Source organism: Tauraco erythrolophus, chromosome 10 (genome assembly GCF_009769465.1).
Source record: "Tauraco erythrolophus isolate bTauEry1 chromosome 10, bTauEry1.pri, whole genome shotgun sequence".
Classification (NCBI taxonomy): domain Eukaryota; kingdom Metazoa; phylum Chordata; class Aves; order Musophagiformes; family Musophagidae; genus Tauraco; species Tauraco erythrolophus.
This window is the reverse complement of record NC_141474.1, coordinates 11,363,602-11,389,869: the sequence shown is the minus strand read 5'-3', so window position 1 is coordinate 11,389,869 and position 26,268 is coordinate 11,363,602. Positions and strand designations below refer to the sequence as shown.

The 26,268-nt window shown below is 46.0% G+C and overlaps 1 protein-coding gene across 1 annotated transcript in view; it reads right to left on the bottom strand.

Moving 5' to 3' along the window:
• The window catches only part of NR5A2 (nuclear receptor subfamily 5 group A member 2), a 96,811-nt gene extending 70,880 nt beyond the window's left edge, over positions 1-25,931 (bottom strand). Inside the window, exons 1-5 of the mRNA XM_086617319.1 lie at positions 25,868-25,931; positions 15,435-15,572; positions 12,955-13,073; positions 11,566-11,707; positions 8,220-8,866 (exon numbers count right to left, since the gene is read on the bottom strand). Of these exons, the coding sequence (XP_086473445.1) occupies positions 8,220-8,866; positions 11,566-11,707; positions 12,955-13,073; positions 15,435-15,572; positions 25,868-25,931 (1,110 nt within the window). The remainder of the gene's footprint in view (positions 1-8,219; positions 8,867-11,565; positions 11,708-12,954; positions 13,074-15,434; positions 15,573-25,867) is intronic.
• Positions 25,932-26,268: the final 337 nt, after the last annotated feature.

The window sequence follows — 26,268 nt, the reverse complement described above, 5'->3', positions numbered from 1 at the left end:
TCCCTCAGCCGGGCTGAGGCGGCGGGAGCCGCAGCACCTGTCCGCTTCTGCGGCGTGTGGAGAGCAAGTGCTTCACATCGGTTTTGTAGCGTGGTAAGGCCGTGTGCTGGGATTTAGCCGACGTCAGCTCTGAATAAAACTATACTTTTTATTCAGAGCTGAAATGAAACTTGATAATTGCGAGGTTTCTTATTAGGAAAAGAACAAAATCAGCGAACAGTCCCAGGCCGTCCTGGAGATAGTGATGTCACATTTCACTTTGCTTTTAACTGCTCTTTCCAGCCAAATGTGGAAAAAGTGAGAGGGATTAAATAGCTACTTTGTATGTCACTTTAGTAAAAGATTTGTACTGCACTCATTTAATAGAGCACCAGATTTTGGACATTGCCACGCTCCTCACATGGGCTGTAGTGGCGTTCAAGCCAAATGTTTATCATTCGTTTGGATGTTTCTTGAATTGCACTCAGGCTTAAACTAATTTTTGAAATATTACTTCCTTTCGTACTAAACCTCATCCTTTCTTGAGGTTGCTATTTTTGCATATTAGCTTATGGGAGGGTGGGGGGAATAAGCAACTGAATTTTACTTCCAGCACAAGAAATTTTTCTTTGCTTCCTTTTATAAGTAGTCATGTAACTTGAGGCTATGAAATAGAGCAAACCATGATAGCTTCAATACATAACAACAACAACAAAAAAATCTATTGCTAAGTTTTTGGCTAGCATAAAACGACATGCTTCCCTGGCAATAGTTTGGTTGTTATATTTTTGAAGTCTGAAAATTTACTTGTTAATACATATCAGCCAAATTTTGGAAGTAGAGAGATACCAGATAGATATTTAAGTGCAGTCTGCCTCTTGATTTTTACTCTATTTGAAACTCCATTTCATAATAATTTTAAAATTGGAAATGGAAAGACTTAAAGTCTTCTAATATGTTCCTGTGCCTATATAGCTGTATAGTGTGTCCAACCTGTTCTGAGTGATCTCACAATTTACAGCACAATTTGAAAGCTCTCAGCTTTAGACATTCTCTCCAATAATGAGTATAGGACTGAATGTTGTGGAAAGCATCTTATTGGTGCTGCTACAGTCAGAACACTGTTCCTCACTCACCAAGGTCTTTGTTTTGTTCATATCTTGTGCTTCTACTTGGCTGCCATATGGTTATACTTGTTACTTCATCAAGGTATGAATATTCAGATCGCATATTCTTTCTTCATAAATCACACTTTCCTGTGCTTTTCTTGTCATTACTCAGCATTTTTCAGCCCTAGAACTGAGTGGGTTATGTGAGCTATTGACTCCACAGTGCTGTATCTACAAAAGTGGTCATCCCTTGGTCTTAAGCAGCTTACCTCTACGTATGAAAGCGTAGAATAACATCCATTTATATTATAGGGCTTCAGCAGGGCTGATAGGAAGTCCGTAAGTGACTTCAGAATGGCTAGGATTTCATCCTTACTGTAGGTGATCCTAAAGGCTACAGGTTAACAGAAGAATATCCTTAAACCTAACAGCCTTGATAGACTTACAGGCAAGCTTTCACTGTAACTGGGAAACACTCCATACAACAGAAATATTATACAGGTATCATACACAAGTGAATGATACAGGTATCGTACCAGAACTCTGGATCTGAATGAAACAAGTTCTTTTCTTGTAGTAAGATTTACTGCCTGGTTGTAAGAAATGTCATTTGCAGGGGGAAAAAATGGCTTTTTTGTCGCAGAAACTTGCAAAAAACAGAATTCTTTGCAAGTGAAGATCTGTCATTCTACCAATAAAACTGTGAATTTATTAAGCAAAACCAGGTAACATAGCTATGATTTTCCAGAAGACTGGAATTGTTTAATTTTTAACGTGCAAAGCGCTCTCCATCATTTGGCAAAAAGAGCAAATCCTCACAGCAGAAAATAACAGTTAAAAGTAGTGGTCTGGAAATAGAATAGATTGTTAACATGGCTTAGCCTTCACTGTTCAGTGTCTTAGCCAGTCCAACAGTCGTTATTAGAATTCACTTTAATATCACTTCGGACTAGCCACAGCATGCGAGATCTGAAGAGCGTTTTTTTTTTTCATCTTGCCTTACAGCAGTGACACGCGTTTGGTAATGCACCCAAGTAATCTTTCTGCTGTCACTGCTGACCATTGGCAGACCTAAATTGAAAACTTACACCTTGAAGGAAAAAATTAAACTGTAATGTTAAACTTCTGTTTTGTGTAACAAATGCTTCCAGCTCACAGATGAACATGTGAGTGTGGCTCTTCCCTCCCATCAAGGCTGCAGCGTCTGTCTGTGTGGCAGGAGTGTCTGTAGCTATATTCCCCACGTCCATACTACAGTCTATTGTATCTCTGCTTGTCACTAGCATTAGGATGGGCTGGACAGCTTTTGGAATTGCTACTTGCTCAAATTTTCTCTAATAATAAGTAATGAAACATTGTTATTGCACCATGGCTATTCATGGGAACCTGGGTCAGTCTGGTACTGTGAACTGGTGACTGTGGATCCACTCAAGTGTAGAAGTGGCAACCTTTCAAAAAACCACCTACATGGAGCACAGTTCTTAGTCTCAGCATGATGCTGAACACTGGGTGTTAGACGGAAAAATTACTAAATCCAGAGTGACTGAATTCATTCTGCTGCTATCAGAGGTGATAACATCATATGGCAGAGTAAATTCAGCTCTGACATGAATGGGCATAGGAGAATGTCATCTTTCTTCTTACCCTGTAGGAAAAGTGCCAGAGGCTCAGCACTGAACAAACTGTTTAGAAAGGCTGCAAAATGACATGTCCACATGCTAAACCACAACATTTAGTCACATCCTTTGTTCAGAGGAGAGCCAGAAGAAGATCATGAAGTTGACTTCTAACAGAGTGTTCCCCTACAAGGTTCAGCTAGGTGGCAGGTATCATGCCATGCTTCATTAAACCGTGGTTTCTCTGAAAAGGCTTCTTTCTATGGCAATAACTTTACTATTTGTGAAATCAAATTAATGATTCTAAAGCAAAGAATTATTTGGCTATGTAAGAGAAATACTTTTCCCTTTCCTCAATGTTTTTTTTAAATATTTGAGAAATACTTTTTCCAATCCAGATACATTTAAGCCAGACTAAAAATCAGCTGATTACTGATATTAAGGCAAGTCCTAGACTTCAGTTTCTGGCAGCTTCCCTGATTGAAAGAATGCTGCAGCTACGTTAGTTACATTTCCTGTCCTGATAAACACATACTACAAAGTCCAAAACCACTTTAAGTTATAAAATTGCCTTTGATTACTTAAGTATAAATAATACATCAACCTTTCATCGCTCTAAAGAAGAACTTTTAAGGTATTCCACTGCTGATATTTTTTCTCAAAAAAAAAAACCAACCCACAACAACAAAAAAATACACCTGGTTTTTCCTATTCTATATCAATTCAGTTTAAAAAAAAATATTTCTATACTGTAATTCCTAATTTTCGATGCATTTCTTGATAATTACATAGAGACTGAAATTTGAAATTAGAGCTGATGTATTGAGTATTCTATTACTCTCTCTATATAAATACATTTTACAGAAAAAAAAGGGACTTCAGTTTTGTTAATCCTACTCACGCTAAGTTTGCGCTGGTTTAAGAAATAATTTGAAACTCAGCTGCTAATATAGTTGTGCTTATGGTGAACATGGAGTACAAAACACGGCATCTGTTCACTTATTAGCTGCCAAAACATCTGTGTTACCAGATACAGCAGAAGTTCTGTAGATAGGGTCCTTCTGAGATACAGGGTTAAACCACTGTTTCTTTTGAAGGCCACATTTGCAGCTAGTGTAAGCACGGACAAATTTATACTATAGCAAGAAATCCATCCCAGAACTGATACAGTCTGCCGTCAATGAATGGCCAAAATTTGCAAACTCAGAGAATAGTGCTAGGATGAGCTTCTTTAACTTGAAGTGCACTGGCTCTTCCTGCAATCATTCACTAAATGAGTTTGTGCTCACACAGTACTTTGACCTACGATATCCTCACTAAAATAGCCAATTATGTCAAGGTAATATTTTTTGTGAGTTACAAGTCCTTTAGTGCCTTTTTATAAATATCAACATTTAGTTCATTTTCTGATCGTCAGCCAGGAGAAAGTATCCTGAGGACGGTTCTACAGTGCAGGTCCTGTTTTCTTCCTGCCCCTAGCAGAGACTGCTTTCTTTTATGGGTTCAGGAGTACTTAGCTTTGGAAGTAGTTGTTGAATTTTCCCTGATGCGGGCTGATGAGGTAAGACCAGTCCAGTGGAACTGTCTGCATCCTTTCTTGGGGCCAGATAACCTTTGGACTCTAGAAACTCATGCAATATTTTCTTTTTAGCTTTGTACAAAGACCTTTCACCTGGCTAAGACAGCTGGCTACAAATCTAGCATCCCCAGGGCATTCCTGAGTTTTCTTAGCTGAGGATAAGATGGATATATCTTACTTTTATATTTACTGAGCTTTCAACAACTCCAGAATAGCAAACAAAGGCCTTCTTTACTATTACTATTAGTATCATCGTGAGTCTACTAGGAGGTTATCTCTGTGTTCTTATTTCATCCGTGTAGAAAGAGCTAACAGAAACATTTCTCATTATGAATAAGCAAGTAGTATGTGATGTCAAAGCCTGGAATTTATGATGTAATCACTAATTAAAAAGTATTCTAACTTCACAAGACAGATCAGTATGTTTGAGATTTTAGCAGGTGTTACGTTCAAAGTTACTAGATTGCTAGGGGCTGCCACTGATCTTACTCAGACACTATTACTAATCCTGACTAGTTTGCTTCATTAATATTTCCATTAATTTCTGATATCCAACATGAAAATGGGAGGATTTTTCCTTAGCAAGTATGAGCATTAGCCTGAAATTATGTACTTAAATTCATACACAGGTCGAATTCTGTAAAATGCAGTGCATGCTGGAGGTGGTTCTGCCCAGTCAATGTATTTACCATGTATATGCTTACATGTGTAACACATTCCAAAAGAGGTGCTGACAATCTGTAGAGCAATGAGCGAGAAGATCGTGATAAGCATAAGCTGATAAACGCTTCACGAAATAAAGTTTTAAAACGTTTGTTATCACTTGAGCGCTCTTTAAAAAAATCAAATTTTCAGCAAAATGGAAAGAAAAAGAGAAAACATAAAAGCTGTAGTTTACTGGTGGCATTTTGTTATTTCTAGGATAAATGTGGCCTAAACCACTGATAGACTGGGACAGTGGGTTTTTTATCATGTCCTTCTCCTTTTCAGTCCCTCCTGAACTCTGCTAACTACAAATCTCTAGGTGTAGCAGAAAGGAAAATGTTTGCCCTTTTATGTGACTTGAAGAGACAAATGTGTAAGACTAAATTTAGAATGAAGTGAAAGGATACAGTAAAGAATTGCAAACATCCTGTTTAATAACTCAGTCAGTTGTGCAAGGGATCACTTATCATGACAAAATGGTGATGAATTTTATACAAACCGCATTTATGCTTTTTTACTGTTTAATTATTTGAGTAATTTAAAACTTTAGTCCCAGAGATCTGGTAGTGCACCTGTCTCATCTGAAAGACACCTCAAGATTCAGTTGTTAAGTTTAGACAAGTAGAAATAATAGGGAAACACCTTCTCAAGCAAATACGTCTCAGCTGTGTATAGGCAGGGAACAAAGTTAGCATTTCTGAAAATCTAGTTGCATCTTTATTACAATTGCCTTTTCCCTTCCATTTTAAAATCTCTCTGTCATATCCTGAAGTGTTTTTCTTTTTTCCCCTCCCCTACAGACATTAATGTTCTGTGGAGCAATCTGAAATAGCTGCTTTTGCTACTTTGATGAGAAGGAGCTGAACCATGGATGGATGCAAGACAGCTGTGTTCAGAAAAGGTTTGGAAACCCCCTTTTTTAATTCTAATCCTCTCCTCTCAGCTGTAAGGCAGGATGATGTTACCTGGTGCTGCTAACAAAGTAGAGTCTGATCTAAACGTGTTTTGAGGACCTCACTTTTTTGAAGTTGAGAAGCTTAAAGTTCTTAGCATTGTGTGTAATATGGTTCCTAAATATTGGATGTGGATGGATTTCCAAGCATGGTGGTGGTGTTTGGGAATGCTGTGAAGTTTAGTTGATCTTGTCTGATTAAAAAAAAAAAAATTATCTGGATACACCAGAAGGTATGAAACTGTCTGAACTCTTAAGTTTCTAAGATGTAAAGGATAGAAATACTAAGATGAAACCAATGCCTTCTAGAAATATCTGAAAGTTGGTTCACTAGCTAAAGGCTGTATGTAGTGAATTTCTAGATTATATATATTTCTAGAAGACTGTATGTACAAGGTAGTGTATATATACATCCAGAGCCAGGAGAAGTTGGACAGCATTTTCACAAAACAAATTTCTGCATCTTTTGTGTCCATACTAGTAAACATGTATTGGTTGAAGGATATCATCCAGGCTGAAGTTGGAGGTGAAGACCATCTCCAAAACTGTCCCTAGTATAGCATGCTGAATGCTTATGAAATCTGCTTATAGATTAAGGCATGGAACCATAAAAAATAGATGTTGCTTGAATATCTTTTCGTATTCTCACTTTAATCATAACTGGAATTTTAAGGTAGATCATAACTTCAAAATTTGTACATTGAAGAGTATCTTGTTCTGCAGGTCTCAGTGATTTTTAACATGGTTACTCCAGACTAAAGAACTCCTCAGTGTATGGGTAGAAAGATCTGGTCCTTGATATTTAGGACATAGTTTATTGGAAATTTAATATGTTTGCAATTTTAATTTCTAAATTATTTAGCATGGGTAGCACGGCTTATATTCTACAATAAAATTCTAAACAACTTGCAAAGACGTGACAATCTTTTCCTCTCTTTAATCCATTTTCTTTTAGCCCTGAGTAAACTTCCTACTTTCTCTTTATACAGCCTGAGGTTTTAATGGTTCCTACAACCATTCTCTTGAAAAATTTGAGAGGAGCTGGGGTTGCATATGCAACATATGCAGCTTGCTTTACTTATAAGCAGGTTTTATCTCACGTGTCTGCATCATGATGGTTATGACAGAAACACTGTTGTGGCAAGCATCCTGACTGCGGCTTTTTAATGGGATCTCCATTCTCTTGGTTCATGTAGATTCAATTCTCAGTGAACTTCTACAGTAATTGTTGCATTTGTATTTTTTTCCCTTAGCTTGACAGTAGTCAGCAGGAAATTATGGTTGGTTGCAAAACTTTACAGATTACAGCAGCAAATAGTTGTGGCAAAAACATCTCTATGTAGCAGACAGAGATTCAGTAACTAGCAACGTAACAGGAAAATTCAGAGGTGATTTGAGTTAATCATGAGGTTTTTCTGAGACAGAACATCTTTTATTCACTCCAGAGCTAATTTCTGTATCAAAAGAGTGGTTAAAAACCATAGCTTATCACTACTGTCTGATCCCAAATTTCTGGCTTAAAATTTCAGACCTGACTACAACAGACCACAAAACTGCCTTAACAAAAATTCAGAGAAATGCAAATGGGGGAATTTCTGGCCACCAGAAAGCTGTGCATGAGGGTTTATTGGGTGCTCTAACAAAATTAAGAGCCTAAAGGTCATTTGAGGCAGCCTAGATGAAAGGAATCCCCCATTTATCACTGGTGATGAGAACCAAAAGGAGTCCTTAAGGTATCTTCTTCCTCTTTGCCTTCTGTTCTGTGTATACCCTGCTTAGGATTCAGCCTTCATGGTTACTACACGCATGAGTATGCACAAAATAATATCCCAGAGAGAAAGTGAATATTCCAGAAATGGCGTCCCCTCATATGTTAAATGAGGTAATAAAATAATCACATAAATGAATGTAGAATGGTGTAACAGGCATGCTTACAACTCTGAATACAAGCCAGACAGTGAGCAAAACTGGCAGGGAAGGAGGAAAATCTATGCGAGGCCCTATGAAGGTTAATCATAGTTTTGATAAATAGTAAAGGACAGAAGAATTGAACTCAAACTTGAGTCTCTCTGCTACAGCTAATTATGGGCTCAGGTGGAAGACGACTACAAGTTTCTCCTCATATTAGTCTGCCTACTTCAAGCCAAATAAATTAAGAATGAGATGCTTGGGGAAAAAAATAAAAGATAAACCATACTTTCTTGCTTGAAGTACAACATTGTAACAAATGGTATTTTTTTCTTGATTGAATGATAATATAACGTAAGACTGTTACCTACCTTAAGTTCTCTAAAAAAGATGCTACTCCTAGCCCACTCAACGATGGAGAAGAGGGTTTGGTCAGCCATTTTACACATAAGCCCAAAGGTGTTGAGCTTCTCGTGCTTGCTTCTGTTGGCTTGCTCTTGCTGCAGATATGCCATGATCTTAGCTTGGACTTGCGGCTCATCTGGCTCACATTTCAGGAGTTCCAATATCAGATGTGGAATACTTGCTGGTGAGCTTGTCTGATAACTATCCATGTATGAGTAGCCCATTATTGACTCTGGTGAACTAGTGTAAGGGTCAGGGTACTCGGACTTGATAGCACGGCTTGGGAAATGGCCATAGGTTTGGTAACCTTGCAAGCTGCCATGGGGCGGCATTGTCATACTAATCGGAGAGGTTACAAAGGGACTTCTGTCATAGTCTGTAGGAGGCAAGGCAGTATGGTTCAGAGGTAGGCCTTTGGAGGCAGAATGGATGTTCTGGATTGCAGAGGATATTGTCAGGTCAGTCGGCATTGCTTGGATCACCTGAGTCATGGCTTCCAGTTTAAGTCCATTTGCTCGGATAAGAGCTTTCTTCTGCTGCTTCAGTGCCCTGTCTCTCTTGTACATTGGTCCAAACTTGTTTCGACCGCCACGCATTCGGTCAGCTCGCACAGCTGTCAGGGGAGAGGAAGAAGTAAATCATAATTTAAACTTGGAATCAGCATTCTTTAATGAAACATACATTAGGACAAAGCAGAAATATAGAAATGTAACTTTTTTTTTTCAAAGTAGCACTTTTATTCCTAAAGAAAAAAAATCCATTTTGACTTAACAAATGTCAATTTTTTCTGATAATTTAAACATCACATGCATATATTACTAACATAGAAGGACTTCTCTTTACATTGATCAGGACACAGGGACAAACACAACGGTCGGCTACAGGAATTTCACACCTGCTATGGGATCATGTGGAGATCTCAATGTATATTTGGTTTTATGTCAAGCTACTATGTCATTAAGAAACAAGGGCTGATGTCCAGAATTTGTCTGAGACGTATCCAGCGGACCACACTGTCTCATTATAATCATTCCATTACTGCCTTCCACCGCAGCAAAACATCTGAAATGTAAATTGCGAAATGTTCAGTAGTCACAAAGGGCAATACGTTTTTCTTGGCAAAAAGGAAATATTTCCTTTTGATGATTCTGTTCAGGTTGCTGTAAAACTTTAAGAGATTTCTAGTTAGCTGAACAGCTCTACAGAAATGTTTAGCTGCAGTTGGAATGTGCAGAGAGAAAGCTGTCAGCTTGCTGCCTTCCACACAGAAGGTGGAAGTGAAACAGAAACTATTGTCACTGTTCCGACTTGCAGTATTTCTGGAATTCGAAATAATTGAAACAAATCCACCTCAACAGCTGCCTTGGGAGTCATATTGGTGGTCTCTGTCACAGCAGTGTCTGTCACCACAGTATGTATGTACTGGACTAGCGAGGAGCTCTCACCAAGCCCACCTTGCCCAACGGCAATTAGATTGAAAGAGGAACATTTGACAGCCTAGTGACATGTTGAGACTGCTGAGATTGCTGGAGGTTAAGTTCTTGAGCTTTTTATCTTAGGGATTAGTAGAACATTAAAAATTTATTATGAATGCTAGATACGCATAATACGCTACATTATCATAAGGACTTTAACGTTTAATGATTTTTTCGGTCCATGGTAATTTATGAACTAGACTTTAAGGCCACATGTATCACCGTCAGGGAAATACACATATAAACGTCACAAGTATTTACAATTATGGAAACACGTGTTCTTCCCGTTTTCTAGACAAAGGAAAAGAAGTTGTATGGATGTGTGGATAAGGAAGCTAAAACACATTTTCTAGAGCATCTTTAAAACTACAGGCACTTTGCTTAAATTTGTAGTAAAGATGCTGCTGCTACTGTTGCTGTTGAATGTTGATTTTGAGCAAAATGCAGGAAATTAAAAGAATTAAATCACCATGCTGGTAAATGTAGTAAACTTTAAATCTGTACAAATAGTATCCTCCCAGATATCCTACAATTAAAAACTGTGAGCCAAACTGGATTAGCAAATGCTTTTTGTAACTCCTGTAGAAATTATGGTGAAATGCATGTGATCACAGAGGACAAAATTTGGTCCTGTATCATTGTCAGCAATTGAGAGGAGTTAAAAATAGGAGTAGAAAATTTTATTTTATCCTTATTCTTAACATCAAAAATGAGAAAAGGTTTCCAAATGTCTTTTTATCGTACTATTTGAATTCAGAAGGACATGCAGTGATCCAGGATGTTCAGTGCAATGTGTAACTGCTAGCTCAGTCTAGTGGGCAACTAGAGCAGTACTGAAACCATCAAACTGCAGGAGACTGATTTTTCAGTGTATCTTCAGTTACATCAACAGCTTTCCTTTGCCAGACTCAGGTGATCAAGTCTGATCCTTTATGGTTCCCTTAATGGTTTATGGTTTCCCTCCTTGGCCTGATTTTTCCCCGGTTAAGCATCTAGGGTGAATCCCATTTCAGTACAATTGAAAGAATGAGGAATTTAGGAGCTTGTCGTTGGTCAAGCAGAAATGGCACTTGCTGTGAAATCTGAATTTTAGTATTTTATATATCAAGGTTAGAATGAAATATGTATGGTTCTCAAATTTGAGTCAATGATAATTTTGCATTCAGTTATCTCAAAGGGTATTGTACACTTTTCATTGTTCTTGAGAAAGTGAAATGAAGTCAAAAGTATACTTCAAAATGCCTTATTCTCTTTCATTTCTAATAACATCTCAGGTGTAGCATCACAAAAATATAGGACACAACTTTAGAGATTAGTTGGCTCCTTAATCTCAAAAACAAGTCAGTGGGAGAAAACCCCTTATTTTATCTTTGTTTTCTGCCTTATTGTCAGAAGAATGTCTATAATAAAAAACAACCCTAGGTAAAATATAAATAAAATCAGATCGCTCTTCATAGTAATGACTAAATTTTTTTCTAATCTGGGCACTTCGTACATATTTTATGTGTAATCTAAATTAAGTCTTTTTAAAAAGCTGCAAAGCTATTCTAACTAGATCCATTCATTCACAAGCTGTAAAATACTGAAATATCAAATCATAGACATATATGAAAAATAGATTATAGTTTTGACTAGTTGTTAGTGATTTAGCATTTACTCATTAGATTTTTTTATAATCAGCAATTCCATTGAGCATACAAAGTCCTTTTTACTACAGTTTCAAAAACAATATGTAGCATTTTTTAATACAATAGCATGTGATAACATATGTAATCCTATCATTTTCAAAATTAATCTCTAGTATAGTTGGCAATACCAGCAAGACTATAGCTCTTACCTTCCAATTTCATTCCAACACTTAGACATTTTTGAAATCGACAGTAAGGGCATCGTTTTCTCTGTGTTTTGTCAATCTGGCAATTCTGATTTTCTATACATGTGTACCTTTTGTTATTCTGGACTGTTCGCTTAAAGAATCCCTGTATGATAGATACAAAAGTTAGCCTGTTTTGCTTGAATAGTGTGTTTCAGCATTTTATTTTATGGAAAGCACTGTAACATATTTTTCAGGCACCACTTAAGCACTTACGAATTTACATAGTTTATTTTAAATTACAGTGAGATGTACCCAGGAGAAACCCACCAGAATGCAGAGGAGTTTTCTTGTCTTAGTGTTACATTTTATAGACTTATGTCAGAGCTTGGTAAGACTGGCTATAGTCTCCTGTGCCCCTAACAGTGGTAGCAAAAATAGTGAGGCTGGCCAGTTCCTTTTGTGTTCTTCAACCTTTGCAAAATTATTAAAGTCTTCCTTTTAAAGTAATTTCACATGAAATAAGCAGGGATACTGTTGCAAAGATAACAGAAATACAGACTACCTCTGGCTACTGTACATCCCAGTGGTGCATGCTAGAGGCGTAAGTGCTTGTTGTTCATTTCTCATTGATTACTTTTTAATGAAAATATAATGTGCTAAGTTAATTTATCCAGGCAACTAAATATTTTAAATTGCATTGTTCTGACAAAGGAGTTTCTTTACAGTGCATTACTTAAATAACCGTAAAGAACTCTAAAAAAATTTTACATGACAAATTTGACATATCATAAATTCATAAGTATTTAAACACTTTAGTATAATCATGCAGAGACCTTTATCTTCCAATATCAGAAGCTGCATTTACAAACATTTATTCTCAAAATTAATGAATGGTCTAAATCAAATCATGCATTAGTTACTTGACTTTTGTGTCAAGTGGGCTCTGACAGTTACAGTTTGTATGAAAAAAGTGCCTGGTCATTATAGTCACAGAAATTTACACTGTAATATGGAAGGATGAAAAAAATCTTTAGAAAGCTGCATTAGATTTTGCAGAGCTGATCTGTATTAAGGATACTTTTCCTACTTTATCCTCCAGGAACAGAAATACTCTGAATGTATATAATCAACTAAAATCAATATTTAGGACAGTTAAGAATGGAAGTTGTTCTAGAACTACATCATTTCACAACAGCAAAATACTTAAAAGCAACTATAACACTACAATGCAAAACAGTCCAAGTTGTTTCCACTTGTGCAGATGAGATTTCTCCAAGAAACATATCAGAAATAAGCCAAATTATTACACATTTTTTCTTTAATTATCATATATTCTGCTTATATTTGATTTTTTTTTTTTTTTTTTTTTTTTGCTGTACTTGTGTTTGTATGAAGTATTTAGTACAGAACCTTGCAGCTTTCACAGGTGAGAAGTCCATAATGGTACCCAGAGACTTTATCTCCACAGACTGGACAGAGTTCCTCAAGGTCTTCATCATAAGAGTAATTCACCATTTTAAACTGAGACACTGGGGAAAGGAGAAATAGCACGTTCAATTAGAATTTACATTAGTAACTAAAATTTTCTGCAACTGTTCTCATGTAGAGAGAAAGTTCACTTAAACATACACACCACTGCAAACTGGCGGGGGAAAAAAGTTTTGTTTTAAAAACACAGCTGGCATTGAGACATGCAACTTCCCATCAACAGCAAATCTGCATGATACTTAGCAAGTGGAACCATCACCATCAGTTCCTCAGTTTTATGTTCTAAATATTTGTATTTGTAGAGTGCCCTTAACCTAGTCCTTAGCTTATGGAATCACAAACTAAGTAAATTCATTTAAATCCGAAAACGATCGGAGGCAAGCTTTAAAAAAGCAGAATGAAAAGATTAAGTGTCACTTGTGTTTTTAAAGTAACTCAGTTCTTTTTCTTTAAAGTTTTCCTTCAGCATCAGCCTGCAAATATTTACTTAGCCTAAACTTGTATCTTACAGACCCAGCACTTTTGAGCCGCGTTACCGGCAAGTTACTTACTTGCAAAACCAGCTTAAAACAAGGTCCTCCGCGCCCCCCGAACTCTGAGGTCTCTGGGTGCTCGTCACACCTCCGAGCCGCTCGCTCTCCCACCCTGCCCCAGCCGGGGCACCCCCAGTTCGCAGCCGGCGCTCCCGCGGCGACGGGCGGGTGCTTCTAGCCTCCGCCAGCGCGGCTCTCCGCGGGCGGGCAGGGGAACAGCGGGCGGGGACCGCCGTCCTCGGGTGATGCGGCCGGGGTCTGCCAAGCCGGCGCCCCCCGGTACCGGGGTCTGGCGGGCAACCTGCGCGCCGGGGCCGCCCGAAGTTTCTGCCGCTCGGGGAGAAGGCGGGGAGGAGCCGGCCGTCAGGAAGGGACGAGGGGGAGGTAAAACAAGCTGAATGAAGCCGCAGAGCGCAGTCACTCGAGCCCGCCGGGCTCCCCCACAAAGGGCCCTGTCAGCCGTTCTGGTTATTCCCAAAAGAAACCCCGCCGCTCACCGAGGGGCCGGTGTGCTTCCCCTTCCCTGCTGCTAAACCTCCGATCTGCCCAGCAAGCGCAGCGGCAGCGCAGAGCTCCCGAGCAAGGCGGGAGGCGCCGGGCATCGCAGCACGATCGCTTAGGATGTCGCCTCTTTGCCGGTAACCCCGCGGCTGCCACCGTTCGGGGGCACCGGGCCGGTCAGGATCCGCCCGAAGCCTCCGGACCGGGTGCCCGGCTCGGGGCGCGGGAGCTGCGCACCCCTCCGCCAGGGCAAGGGGGCTGCTCCTCGGGGAGCGCGGGGGGCATGAACCCGCCAGCACACAGCCGGGAAAACGTTTCCAGAGCGACCTCGGCACGGCCGGGGATCGCCGCCCGCCAGCGGCGTGGGGCGGCCGCAGGCGGAGGAGGAGGAGGGCCCGGCCCTCCCCTCTGCTCCCGCGGCTGCGGCTCCAGGGCCCGGTGCTGGGACCTAGTTCCCCCTCCTTGCACGAAAAAACAAGTGGGAAAGCAGGGGGTTTCCGCGCGCCTTGCCCTGGCACGGAACCTCCTCCGCGGGCCGTCCCCAGCACCTCCGAGGCCTCTGGCTCAGCCTGCCCCTGCGTCCCAGAAGGGTTCTAGGAGAAGAGAGGATAATTTTGAAAGAGCAGCCAGGACGGGAGTTTCTGCCCCGGGAGAGGCTGGCAGGGCAGCCGGGTGCCGCGGCACGGAGTCGACCCTCCAGCGGTGGCCATTAGATGGGGTCTCCGACGCCTCCCTCCGCGCAGCGTTCCGGCGCGGAGCGGCGCGCCGGAACGGCCCGTCCCGCCTCACAGAGGCATTTCCAGCGCCACCCCAGCTTGGGCATCCCGCTGCGTTCCCGGGTACCCCGCAAGGGCGCACATCCGACGCGGCGTCGGGGCTCTCTGCTTGCGAAGTTTCGCGCCGCTGCCACCTGCGCTGTGCAGAGCCCTCGGGGCCCCGTTTCGGGAGGGTGTGGCACACGGGGTGCTCGGCAGGACTCCGCCGCGTGACTCCCCGTGCCATAAACTTCGAGTCAGTTTTGCGCGGGACCGAGGAAGAGACTGAGCTCCCTCGGATCTGCAGCCGGGCCAGTGTCCCCGAGCAGTGACCGGCTGGGCGTCTGCACCCCGGGGAAGGCTCCCGCCGGCCAAATGACGGTTCCGCGGCCGCGGTTGCGTCTCGACGCTGGTACCTCGGTCCCCGATGCCCGCCAGAGCCACACTGGAAGTTGGCCCGCGAAGGCAGGGGCTCGGCGGGACGCGGAGCTGGCGGCGGCGGAGGAGCTTGCAGGCAGCAGCCGTAAACTTTTTGGCAGGACAAAAGGGGCCGTTTTGCCGAGGGGAGCCCGAGCGTGCGCGGAGGGGGAGCGCCGTGCCTTTCCCCCCTTACCTTGCATGTTTTCCGGCATCTGCCCCTGTTCCCCATTCGACCGGGCGAGTCCGAGGGCCTCCGTCTCCACTTTGGGCAGCATGACAAGGCGGCTGCGGGTCGGCCTGGGGGCTCCGTGTCCGTCCGCGACACCAGCACCTGGACAACAGCAGCACAGATTTAGCCGGAGCAAGGGGCGCTTGGCGGCCGCTGCCTCTTCCTCCTCCTCCTCCTCCTCTTCTCTCCCTCTGCTCCACTCCAGCCCTTGCCCTGCTGCAGCGGGAGCACCGAGCGGCCCCGGCCGCCGGTAACCGCCGCCGGTTCGCCCGCGGCTGGGCGAGCCGCGGAGCGGTAGTCGAGCTGCAGGCGGCGGGGGGCGGAGAGGAGAGGAGGAGGAGGAAGACCGGGGGGTGCCGGTGAGGAAGGAGGAACCCCGGGAGCCCGCAGCAGCTCCGCCCGGGGCTCAGAGCGGCGGCAGCCCGGCGCCCCGATCCATGCGGAGCGGCGCAGTGCACAGGAACGCTCTGCCGCCGCTGGTGCTGCTGGACAGGGTTCCCACCCCCGTCCCCCTCCTCCCTTCCTCCCTCCTCCTCCTCCTCCCCCTCTTCCCCCCGCCACAAGTGCGGAGGTGCCGAGTCGGGACTTCTAGCCCCGGGCCCGCGGGGAGGCGCTCCCGGAGTCCGGGGGCTGCAGGGCACGGGGGGCTCCGGGGAGGGGTGCCCTGACACCGCCCTTGCAGCCAATAAGGCAACAGGCGGGATGAGCAACACCCCCGCGCACACACACGCAGCACACACACACAAGAGCACTCACACTTCCCCAACGCGCTCACCCGCTGCCCGGTTGTTAAACCGGGTTGCGGTGTGCGAGCCTGGGCTGTAGCCACCGCTCCTCGCCCCAGAGCAGCCCGACGGGCCACCAGCCCCGCCGAGCCGGGCTGTGCCTGCCCTCCCTCCCGCCGTGCGCCTACTCGCCAGCGGGCAGCCCCGCTCCAGCTCCCTTGGGGTCGGCGGGGCATTTCCCTGTCCCGGCCAGCGGCGGCTGCGGGATCCTCCACTCTCGCCTTCCCTCCGGCGGGCGGGGTTGGCCAGCGGAACCCCCTGTGGCGTGGAGAACCCCAGCCCTTGCGGCCGCGTTGCCGCCGTGCAGACCTGGAGCCTGAGAAAAGCGGGCGGGGCCGCGCTTGAGCTCTCTGTACCTATTCTGGCTTTTGGGGGTCTCCGTCCTCTAAACTTCTTGCGAAATCTGTCGGTGCCGTTTGCACCGTTTGCACAAAGCCAATGCCCCTGACAGAGCCTCGCTTGAGCAAGAGCCTCCCTTCCCCGGCTCACGGTGCAGCAAGTGGCACTCGTTTCCAAGTTGTCCCAAAGAATGCTTTTCTCCCAAGCCTCCGGCGGCGAGAGCCGGGCGCCCCGCAGCGCGGCGTGGAGGGGGGCCCGGGGGCGGCGGGATGCCGGGCCGCCCGGAGAGCCGGGCCGGGGCTGGGGGGCTGCCCTCCCCGCTGCCCTCCCACGCCGGGAGCGTCTGGGGAGCTCCGCGCCGGTCCCAGTGCGGCGCTTAGGTTTGGCGGTGTGGGATGAGCGGTATTTGCACCTTTGAGAGCATCCGAGCCCCGCGCCCGAGCGCTCGGCTGCCCGTACTTCCTCCGACACTTTAATCTCCGTTGTGTATATCAAGAGCTGGAAATATTTGGCGGTGAAAATTGCTTCCGATTGAAAGCGAGGCGCGGAACTGTGTCCAGCGCAGGGTATATAGCATTTCCCATCGGTTGGGGAGCGAGTCTGTGAAAACTGACCCTGGTTGTAACTTATTAAATACTTGTGACGATCGCCAGGCGAGCAGCGTCACCTCCACGTGCAGAGCTCGGACTCGGCTGTGCTTTCCTCGACAGTTTAAACTTTTTCGCGTCCAGTAACTGGAAGAAGAGACTTCGCTTAATTCAGCTCAGATCCCGAGCCAACCCACCACCAACAACTAGAGTAGAAAACGTCTCTTTCTTTCCTTCTCTGTGCAGGGTTTGGTATTTCGGGGATGGACTCAATGCGCAGAGAGGCTCGGACCTTCGGGGCTCCTTCCACTCTCACCTTTTCCCCTATTCGCCTTCGGGCGGAGGGCGAGCAGGCGAACTCTTCATCTGTATCAACACGTTGTTTCTTAAGTTTAGTTTCACAGTTTAGCAGTTCGCCTGCGAGTAAGTTTTAGCGCAGGCAGCATGGCGAGCTGCGGGAGCGGCCAGCTCGAGGGCTAAGGTGGGGTGACTGAAAACCATCCCGAGGGAATGCCCTTGTCTCTAGGCAGAAGTAGCTCGGGCTGAGACTCCGTCTCGGCCTTTGGGAAGGTGCTCCCAGGTACATCAATCACAAACAACCTCTCTCGCAGGCGTCGCCGCATAGCATCGCCCCTGCGCGGCGCCCGGGCGCTCAGCATTGCCGGCGCCCGCAGCGCAGCGGCGGCTCCGCTCCGCTTCGCTTCCCCGGGCGCTCGCCGGGAGGGCGTCGGGGGCTGCAGGCCGGGGTGCTCCGCGGCGCGGCGGGACCGCGGGCCCTCGAGGCCCTCCGGCCTTGCGAGCCTGCAGCCGGGCCACTTCAGCCTGCTGCTGGCCTGACGGGTGGCCAGAGGACGCCGGGGAGGCTCGCAGAGGAGCTTCGCCTCCTCGCAGCCCTTCACCGCAGGATAAGCGCTGTCAGAGCACGAGTTTGGCGGCGTTTACAGCAGACCGTGGGGAGTTTAGTACACATCGGCAGGACACCGCCGGACCTGGGTCCTGCAGCCCGCTGGGCTCCATCGGGGAAGGAGCTGGTCCCTTCCTGCCCCCTCGCCACCGGGTGGGTCACGCCACTTGGCGACGCCTGCCGGGGTTCTCCGTGCCGCAGCTCTCGTTATTGCTGCTCCGGGAAAGGCGCACGCGTTTAGGCGAAAGCCGGGGAAGGAAAACCCGCGTCCGGACAGGGCAGGCGAAACCTGCCCGAAGGCAGCCGAGGCCAGGCTGCTGTGGCCCCCATGGGCAGCCCAGCCGGGACGTCCGCCTGTCCCCGGCCGGACCGGACGGCTCTCCCCGGCCAACAGTCCCCCTCGGGCACGGCCCTAACACCGGTTCCCGTGCGCTTCGCTCCTACTTGTGGTCTTAATGTAATTCTACCGGGGAAGGGTTTGGAGAGAGTTCAAACTGTACATCGCCAAGCCACTCCTCGAGCTATCGCTATGAATGAAAATACTTTGGAGTGGTTATTACACATCCACATTTCTCCGAAGTAACAGTTTAGGGCAGTACATATTATAACTGATACCTGGTCCCTCGTGGCTACATTTAATTTAACATGGAGTTCTAGCTCTCACGATTGCCTTGAGCAACTTAATTACCCTTTCTTCTATATCTTCTCCCTTCCTTACTAAGTTCTCCAAAACTTTTTTTTTAATGTGATTTCTCTCCTGAGTTTGCCTGCCTTGTTCTGACTTTGCCTGAAGGTCTTGATTGACGCGTGTAATTATAATTATAAAAGATGATTGGCTCGGGGAGCCTCCAGCAGCCTTGATTAGTATAAGGAGCAAGACCTGGATATTTTATACTTCCCTATTTAAATGTATGTACATTTACATTAAAAAAAACCCTACTGTCTAATTTTAATAATCTGAAGCTTCTTCCACCTCCTTGTTTTCAAGGTGGAGGGTTCTGTGTGATATTTTAAGGTAAGCTCCAATTTGTTACAGCTTCAAAGAGGCCACAGAACCTGGGCAAATTTCAAAGCCTTTTTTCCCTAAGCAGAGACATTTCCGACTTGGAGGGTCTGCTCAATAAGCAACAAATAACATGCTCCCTTCTAGCTTTGTGTCGGAAAGTGTCCTGGAGAAGGTTTGATTTGAGCAAACTCTAGCAAAAGAGAACTTTTTTTCGGGGGAATGTTAAAGACAAGCTTCGCAGAAGCAAATGAAAGAGATGAATAAACGGAGGACTGAAACTTTTCTGCTGGGAAATCTAAATCCAAAGCCGATCAAAAAGTCTTAGAGGGAAGTATTTCAGAAGGAGAGAAATCTGCATCCTTTTCCTCTTCCTCTCCCGCTGAGCATTCCCGTTTGCCGCCAGCCCAGAGCTGCTCTGAGCACTCACTGGAAACGGTGGCTTCAGCCAGGCACGGGGCGAGCCACTGCCACGCAGCCTGGCCCCGGCGCAGCGACACGGCCCCGGGCACAGACTGGGGCAGCCCCGGGCACAGACGGGCGCGGCCCCGGGAAATGTCCCGAGAAGGCAGTGTGGCTGCACAGGACCCCTCTGCAGCTGGGAAAGTTTATAACGCGAGTTTGCTGCTTCACCTCACGCACCTCTCACGCCCAACTTTACGAGACTGGTTTACACCAGGGAGAGTGAGCCAATGCAGGCTCTGCTCTAGCTCTTTTATTCCCCTTCCGTTCCTTTTCTTTCCGTTCTTTTATTTTTCCTTCTCTTCTCTTTTTCCTTCTCTTCTCTTCTTCTTCTCTTCTCTCTTCTCTTCTTCTCTTCTCTTCTCTTCTCTTCTCTTCTCTTCTCTTCTCTTCTCTTCTCCTCTTCTCTTCTCTTCTCTTCTCTCTCTCCCTTCTTTCTGTCTCTCTTTTTCCCTTTCACCTCATGTCTTCCCCCCTCCGCTCCTTGTCATAAACAGATCACCCCTACAGTACGAAGGGGAGAGTACTTCGAAACCTTCCAAAGCACGTAGCCAACGGGCTCCTCTCATCACTTTGCCGAGGAAACATTGCTTATATTCCTATGGATTCATTTGAGGGGAGACTGTTAGTGCCTCCATTCAGGCTTTAGGAAGTAAACTGTCCCCTCTAGAGGGCTGAAAAAAAACCAAAACCAAACCGCAAAACACAAAAATATACTTTTTTTCCCTGTATTTTTTTAATCCACTGTCAGCCAGAGTGTGTGCTTCAGGCTCAAATACTTTCTGTAGTAAAAACGCGCACCACAGAGGATCGCTTCCCGAAGCCTATTGCCTTCTTTCTGCTGCGAATCACTCGCTGTTGCCTCACGGAGATGTCGATCCTCTCCGGTCCGAAACAGGGAACCGTTTCAAAGAGAGAAGCTGCTTTCGAGCCCGCGCAAACTGCTGCGCGCCCGGAACGCACCGCTGCCTTGCAAACACCGGGCAGCAGCGCCGTGCCAAACTACGGGAGGTCCGGAGCGAGGAGTGCGCCGGGCCAGGTGGGTGGCAAAGCACCTCGGTGACTGCCCGTCTTTGATTGCTGACTGAGTCATCACTGAAGTGTCGTAACGCTTCACCTCGTCCTGCCGCGTCTGCTCCGGCCTGCGCGGGTCGGGGCGCCGGGCCCGCCGGGCCCCCGCGCCCACCGCCCCGCCTCGGGGCGCGCTCCCTCCCGCGGGCCCGCCCGTCCGCGTCTGGGCCCTGCCGGTCGTCACTTCGTGTCGCAAGGCAGCTTTCCGACGGAGACTTTGCTGAACAAACTGGAAGCGTGGAAGGGCATGAGGCCCCGGGGTGCGAAAGCCGAGGCACCCCTGGTACCCTTGGGAGGCGGCGAGCCCTGCCCAGAGCTTGCGGGAGGGATTCCCTGGATCAAACAGCATCAGCAGCGAAACGCTGCCTTTTTCACATGGCAGCCTTATTCAGTAGGATCCCTAAAGATCCAGTTTTGCAAGCAGGAACTCTGATTTTTATTCCCCCCCCCCCCCGATAAATGACACGACTTCGTAGGAAAAACGTGTTCTAGCCCCGCACTGCTGTGCTGGACCTGTTGCGGCTAACGGCGCGACGGGACAATGTGGGCGCTCTCCTCGCCCCTGCCTGCCGCAGGAGTGGCGGCTTCCCTTCCTAACGGAGGCGAGGAGGTGAATCCCAAAGCACGGGCTCCTCTCCGCGCCGGGCCGCCCAGAAGCGGAGCCGCCGCCCGGCGCGGTGCTCCGCGGTGCTCCGCGGTCGCCGCCGCGGGGCCATGCCGGAGGGACGCCGCGGACGGTCCCGGCGCTCCCCTCCTCCGCCGCGAGCACACCGCCCCTTTCCCAACACTGGTAATTATTTACGTTTCTGATGAGGCTCTTTTGTCTCTGCCTGCGCTGCCCTTTTGGAGCCGAGTGTGGAACATCTAGCTAAAACAGCTAGAGCTTGGTCTGGAAATATAACTCCATCTATATTTGTATATAAAGCAAGGCTCCTGTCAGGGCTGAGCACCGGTCTCTGTATCGTAAGAGATAATTGATTTCTATCCTGCACAGACAAGCTTAAAAATGAAATTTTCTTTTGCTGAGGCAACTGACCTTGATCTGTTTGTGGAAAAAAAAAAAAAAGAAAAGATGTTTTAGGTCTGCTTCTCACCCCACTCCCCCAATAATTATGTTTAAGCTTGGAAAACTGTATTTAAAAAATAATTTAATAGCTGATCGTTATAATGAAAAAAGTTTAAGCTTATATTTATATCTATCTGATATTTCTCCACATATAAGCATAGAATCATAAAACAAACCACGAGAAGATAAACTAGGCATAGTTTATACTAAGAAATCTTGATAAGGATTGTGTAGATATGCATGTCCTATTCATTGTATATAAGAATGTACTAATATATGTTAATATATAAGGTTGCAGATGTACATAATATATATAAAACGTACTCATGTAATATGAGAGTAAACTCCAGACATTAGTAAACCTAGCATGAGAAGTTGTAACGGTTTTCCCCACGCTGCAGTCAAACACAACTCCTGCTGCAGATAATTCTTCCCTTCCACCTTATATAAAGACAAGTTTGAGAGCTGACCTTTAAATTACCCACATGGAAAAGTGGCTGGAGGCGTTTTGTCAGCATTGGAGGTTTCCATCTGGAGACCACGGGCATAATCATTGCTACTTTGCCTCATGTGTTTGGGTATGAATATCAGACTTACTGGAAAAAATCGGGTGTAAATGTAAATAACCGACCCTTGGTAGATAGCTCATTTGCAGTAATAACGACGGGAGAAGTATTTAATGGGAAGAAATTGTTAAAAGTAAAGAATAACAGCAAGATTTCACTGTTATAGAAAATCACCTACGGCTCATGTCTTGCAGTCCTCACACAGCCCAAACTGTTCAGGTCCTCTGGAAGCTTTGCCTGCATCGTTGCTGGCCAAATCCTAATCCAAACTTTTAAAGATAATATTTGCTGTCTTTGTTAATCATATGAAATTTCATTATGTATACATTTAATAATAATAATACTACAGAAAAACAAACCTTGCCAAACTCAAGAGCACTAATTATAATACTGTAAACTGCCTGAGGACATACATTAAATTAAGATGACAGTAAGTATTATACAAATTGAAAAACTTCCCAGTAAGAAACTACAAGTAGATTATTTTTCCCTCTTATATAACCATTTTTCAAGTCAATTAAACAGTTATTTCTGTTCAATACTCATAGCTAATGTTTATAAAAATTGCATAGTGTCCCTGAGAACGCTAAGGCAAGAGGCTGATTACAGAAAAAATAAAACTGGTCAAGTAGCTTTGTGGTTGCCCCAGAATCTGATAGAAGAAAAAAATCATGGCACTTCTATAAAAGTTTTCAGAGATCCATATGGACCTTCATCTGAAGATAGGATGTACTATTAAGATTTTGTGAATTCCAGCTGCCTCTTTGACTATATGGACTGTAAACCTAAAAGCAGGGGTCAACAATGGGTAGTGCCCACTCACACTCCAGCTCCGGGCTGGTTGTGTTTGTTCTTCAAGGGACAGATCCACTCCCATTTAAATTGGTGGAGCCTGATTTGTGTTCATGGGAGCTGGATGAGGCTTTCCTTGCTGGGAGAAAGCTGTCATTCTTGCTGCGGCACATCACTAATTTATAGCAAAAACTGGCTGGATGGCCAGATGGGGGAATGCACTGGGTGCATCGTTACAAAGCAGGTGCTCCCTGACAAGGGCACCTCTCAGCTGCTGCAGTGGGAAGCAGCAGGCACCCCTGGCCTGAGGGGCTGGTGGGGTGGGGGGCTGCGAAGACTGTGGCAGGGACGCCATCACAAACCCACCTGCTCTGCCTCAGGTTAGCAAGGAAAAAGTGAAGGAAGGCTAGGAAGAATGGGCAAAAGTGAAAGTCCAGGGATGGGGTTTACTTTTAAGAGCACTTGGCCCTGCTGCTGATTGTACTATACTCTGGGATGACAGCTTTTTCTTCCAGAGAATTGCTCTCCAAGAGCAAATAAGAACAGAATTCAGCTCCTTCCTATCTGGTTCTCCACCTCCAAACAGAGGCCAGCAGGGTAGTGCTGGTTACATTTAACCTTACAGGTACACAGTGATCAGTTCACAGTGCTGAGATGGATGTGCTTTTCAGGGATGCCACTGTGGGCTCTGACTAGGTAGTGTCACACAAGGGCAGAATCCTTGTGACCCAGAGCACACAGGACTTCGAAGAGTTTCACAAGATTTAGACCTGCTTTTTCTGGGTCATGCTTTGCAAATCTGTCCTGGTATGTGTGATACAACACACATATAGATGGTTTTTGGAGGCATGGAGACAACAACGTTCTGCTAACTAATTATCTCCCACAATTTGTTTCTCATATCCACAGGATTTAGGGAACCCAGATCTGCCAGTCTTTTGGAAGCCATGAAAATGGCACTTAGTTGGTATAAATGTGACAGATAGGAGTGTTTTATTTTCCCTTCTGCTTGAGTTGTATCCTCTACCCTGAGAAACCTTATCTGAGTGACCACTCTTCGGATAGATAAGATGCATTATTATTTTACTATCTCATGAGGAAGGCTGAGGAGAGAAGACCAGAGGCTCCTCCAGCACCTTTTCTATCCCTGGCAGCCAAAAAAGAGCAAAAGTCAGAGCAAGGCCAAAGAGAGTGAGGCCATGCTGTGAGGCTTTGACTTCTCTGTGGCTTTGCTGAGATGAGCCTTCCTGGACAGATATGGCCTGACCCTGGCCAGAGCCATGTCCAACAGCCTGAGACCACCCTGTGCCCTCTGTCAGTTGCAGATGGGATACCTGATGGCATGCTGGAGGGTCCACATGGCCCTCCAGGAGACGCATCAGGAGCCCACCCTGAAGCGGGGCTGGCACCACACACAGCCAGCTAGAAGGCAGACAGTTGCAGACCTGGTGGTGTGATCCATAGGCATTACTCCCCCAGCCATCCATTCCCAGCCCAGCAAACCTGGTACGGTGCTGGGTGTGGTACTTGTGAGGGAAGTGTAAGGCAGGTGAAGACAGTGAGAAGGGAGCCCCTGGAGGCCAGCTGCCTGGGACACAGCCAGGTCTGAGGTGAGAGCCCTTCCCATAGGCCTTCCCTTGCCCGGGAGAAGTAGCAGCTCCACCCAGGAGGTCAAGATCAGGTTTCAGCTATGTCTGAGGCTATTTCCTGCAGCTGTTGCTGCACCTCCATCCCCATGGTCTCAGAGCCTCCCTTGATGATGGGGTGCCCATATCACACCTAGCATCAGAGTGAGCACCTCTGCCATGTGATGACGCACTTTGAGGACAAGAGGAGGAGAGTGAGCCCTAGTTCCCACAGGTGGGCCAAAGTTCCTTCTTTCATCCTTGTCGTAAACTACTGTGCCAAGGCACAGCCTTGCAAAACCCTGGGCTGTGGAACCTGCAGTGCTGCTGGGCCAGCTTGTGAGGAGCTTTCTGCTCTGCGATGGAGAGTTTCCCTCAGCAAGCCTTCTCCAGCCCCTCTGGGCCTCGGCTCTGACCTGGGGGGGCTGATGGGGCAGGGGATGCTATCACCCGCCAAGGGAAAGGCACCTCGCTCCCAGTGTCTGGTGAGAGGTAGAATGACTGAGATAGAAAGTACAAGGAGAAGGGCAGGGAGTGGTGGGGATAGGCACCCTTTGGGGCTCTGCCACAGCCACCGCAGCCCTGGCAGCCCAGGGCAGCTGGGCATGCAAGGCCCTCATGCCTGCAAACCACAGCAATCCTTGCCTGCTGGCTTTCTGATGGGGAGTGGGTGGTGTTTCCATATGCTACTGGAAGTATTCACTTTGTCACTCAGAAGTCTTAACTGATTTTTATTATCCAGCCCACCTCCACTGAATGACAACATACATGCATTTTAGCTATAAAACAGGATTGCATTGACATGTGTCTTACAGAAAAGACCTGTAAACATTCCTGGGGTTTTCTGCAACAAGAATAGTCAGGCCAGAAGCAATTTAAATGAATTTTTGCAAATGTCTATATGTACACGCAACACAATTTCACAGTTATCAGCTGTTGAAATAGATAAAGATACCATTAATTATCCGATTTTATATTTGATAATCGCATTATCTCTGGAGAAAATCGTTATTCACTGAGTCATAAGCTGTTTTCTTACACTTTACGTTGTATCGTAAAGTTTTTTTTGTCTAATTACATGTGCAAATCAATCTGTTTTGTTGGCTTGCCCATTGTAACGATTTTTTCAGTGTGGACAGCCCCAAGTCTAGTACATTTATGCAGAGTCTTCGAAACAGTTAGAAAGCTGCTACTTACCAACTGGTGTAAGTCCGTGTTTTATAGATTCCTGTATGACGGCTGTGTGGGTACCAGAAGACATTATTAGGTGTCAATATACAGTACCCTTGAGTACAAGGTGTACAGCATTGAGTACAGAAGAGGTGCAGCCTGTAAACTTTTCCGGCCTTGAGATCCAGGCTATAATAACCTTCAGTGAAAGTTGGCGTGATGAACACAACAACAAAAATATCCAAGAATTCAGAAAGTAACAAGCATGTCTTGAGTGGACTCTGTACTTTTTCCAGCATTAGTGACTGCTGTAAACCATGTATCCATTTCATGATCGTCTCTAATCAGAAGAATTGGAACTTGTGATAGGTTTGGCACTGTCACGTGATTTTGTACAGCTTGATAAGAGGACCCTGTTATAAGTGACA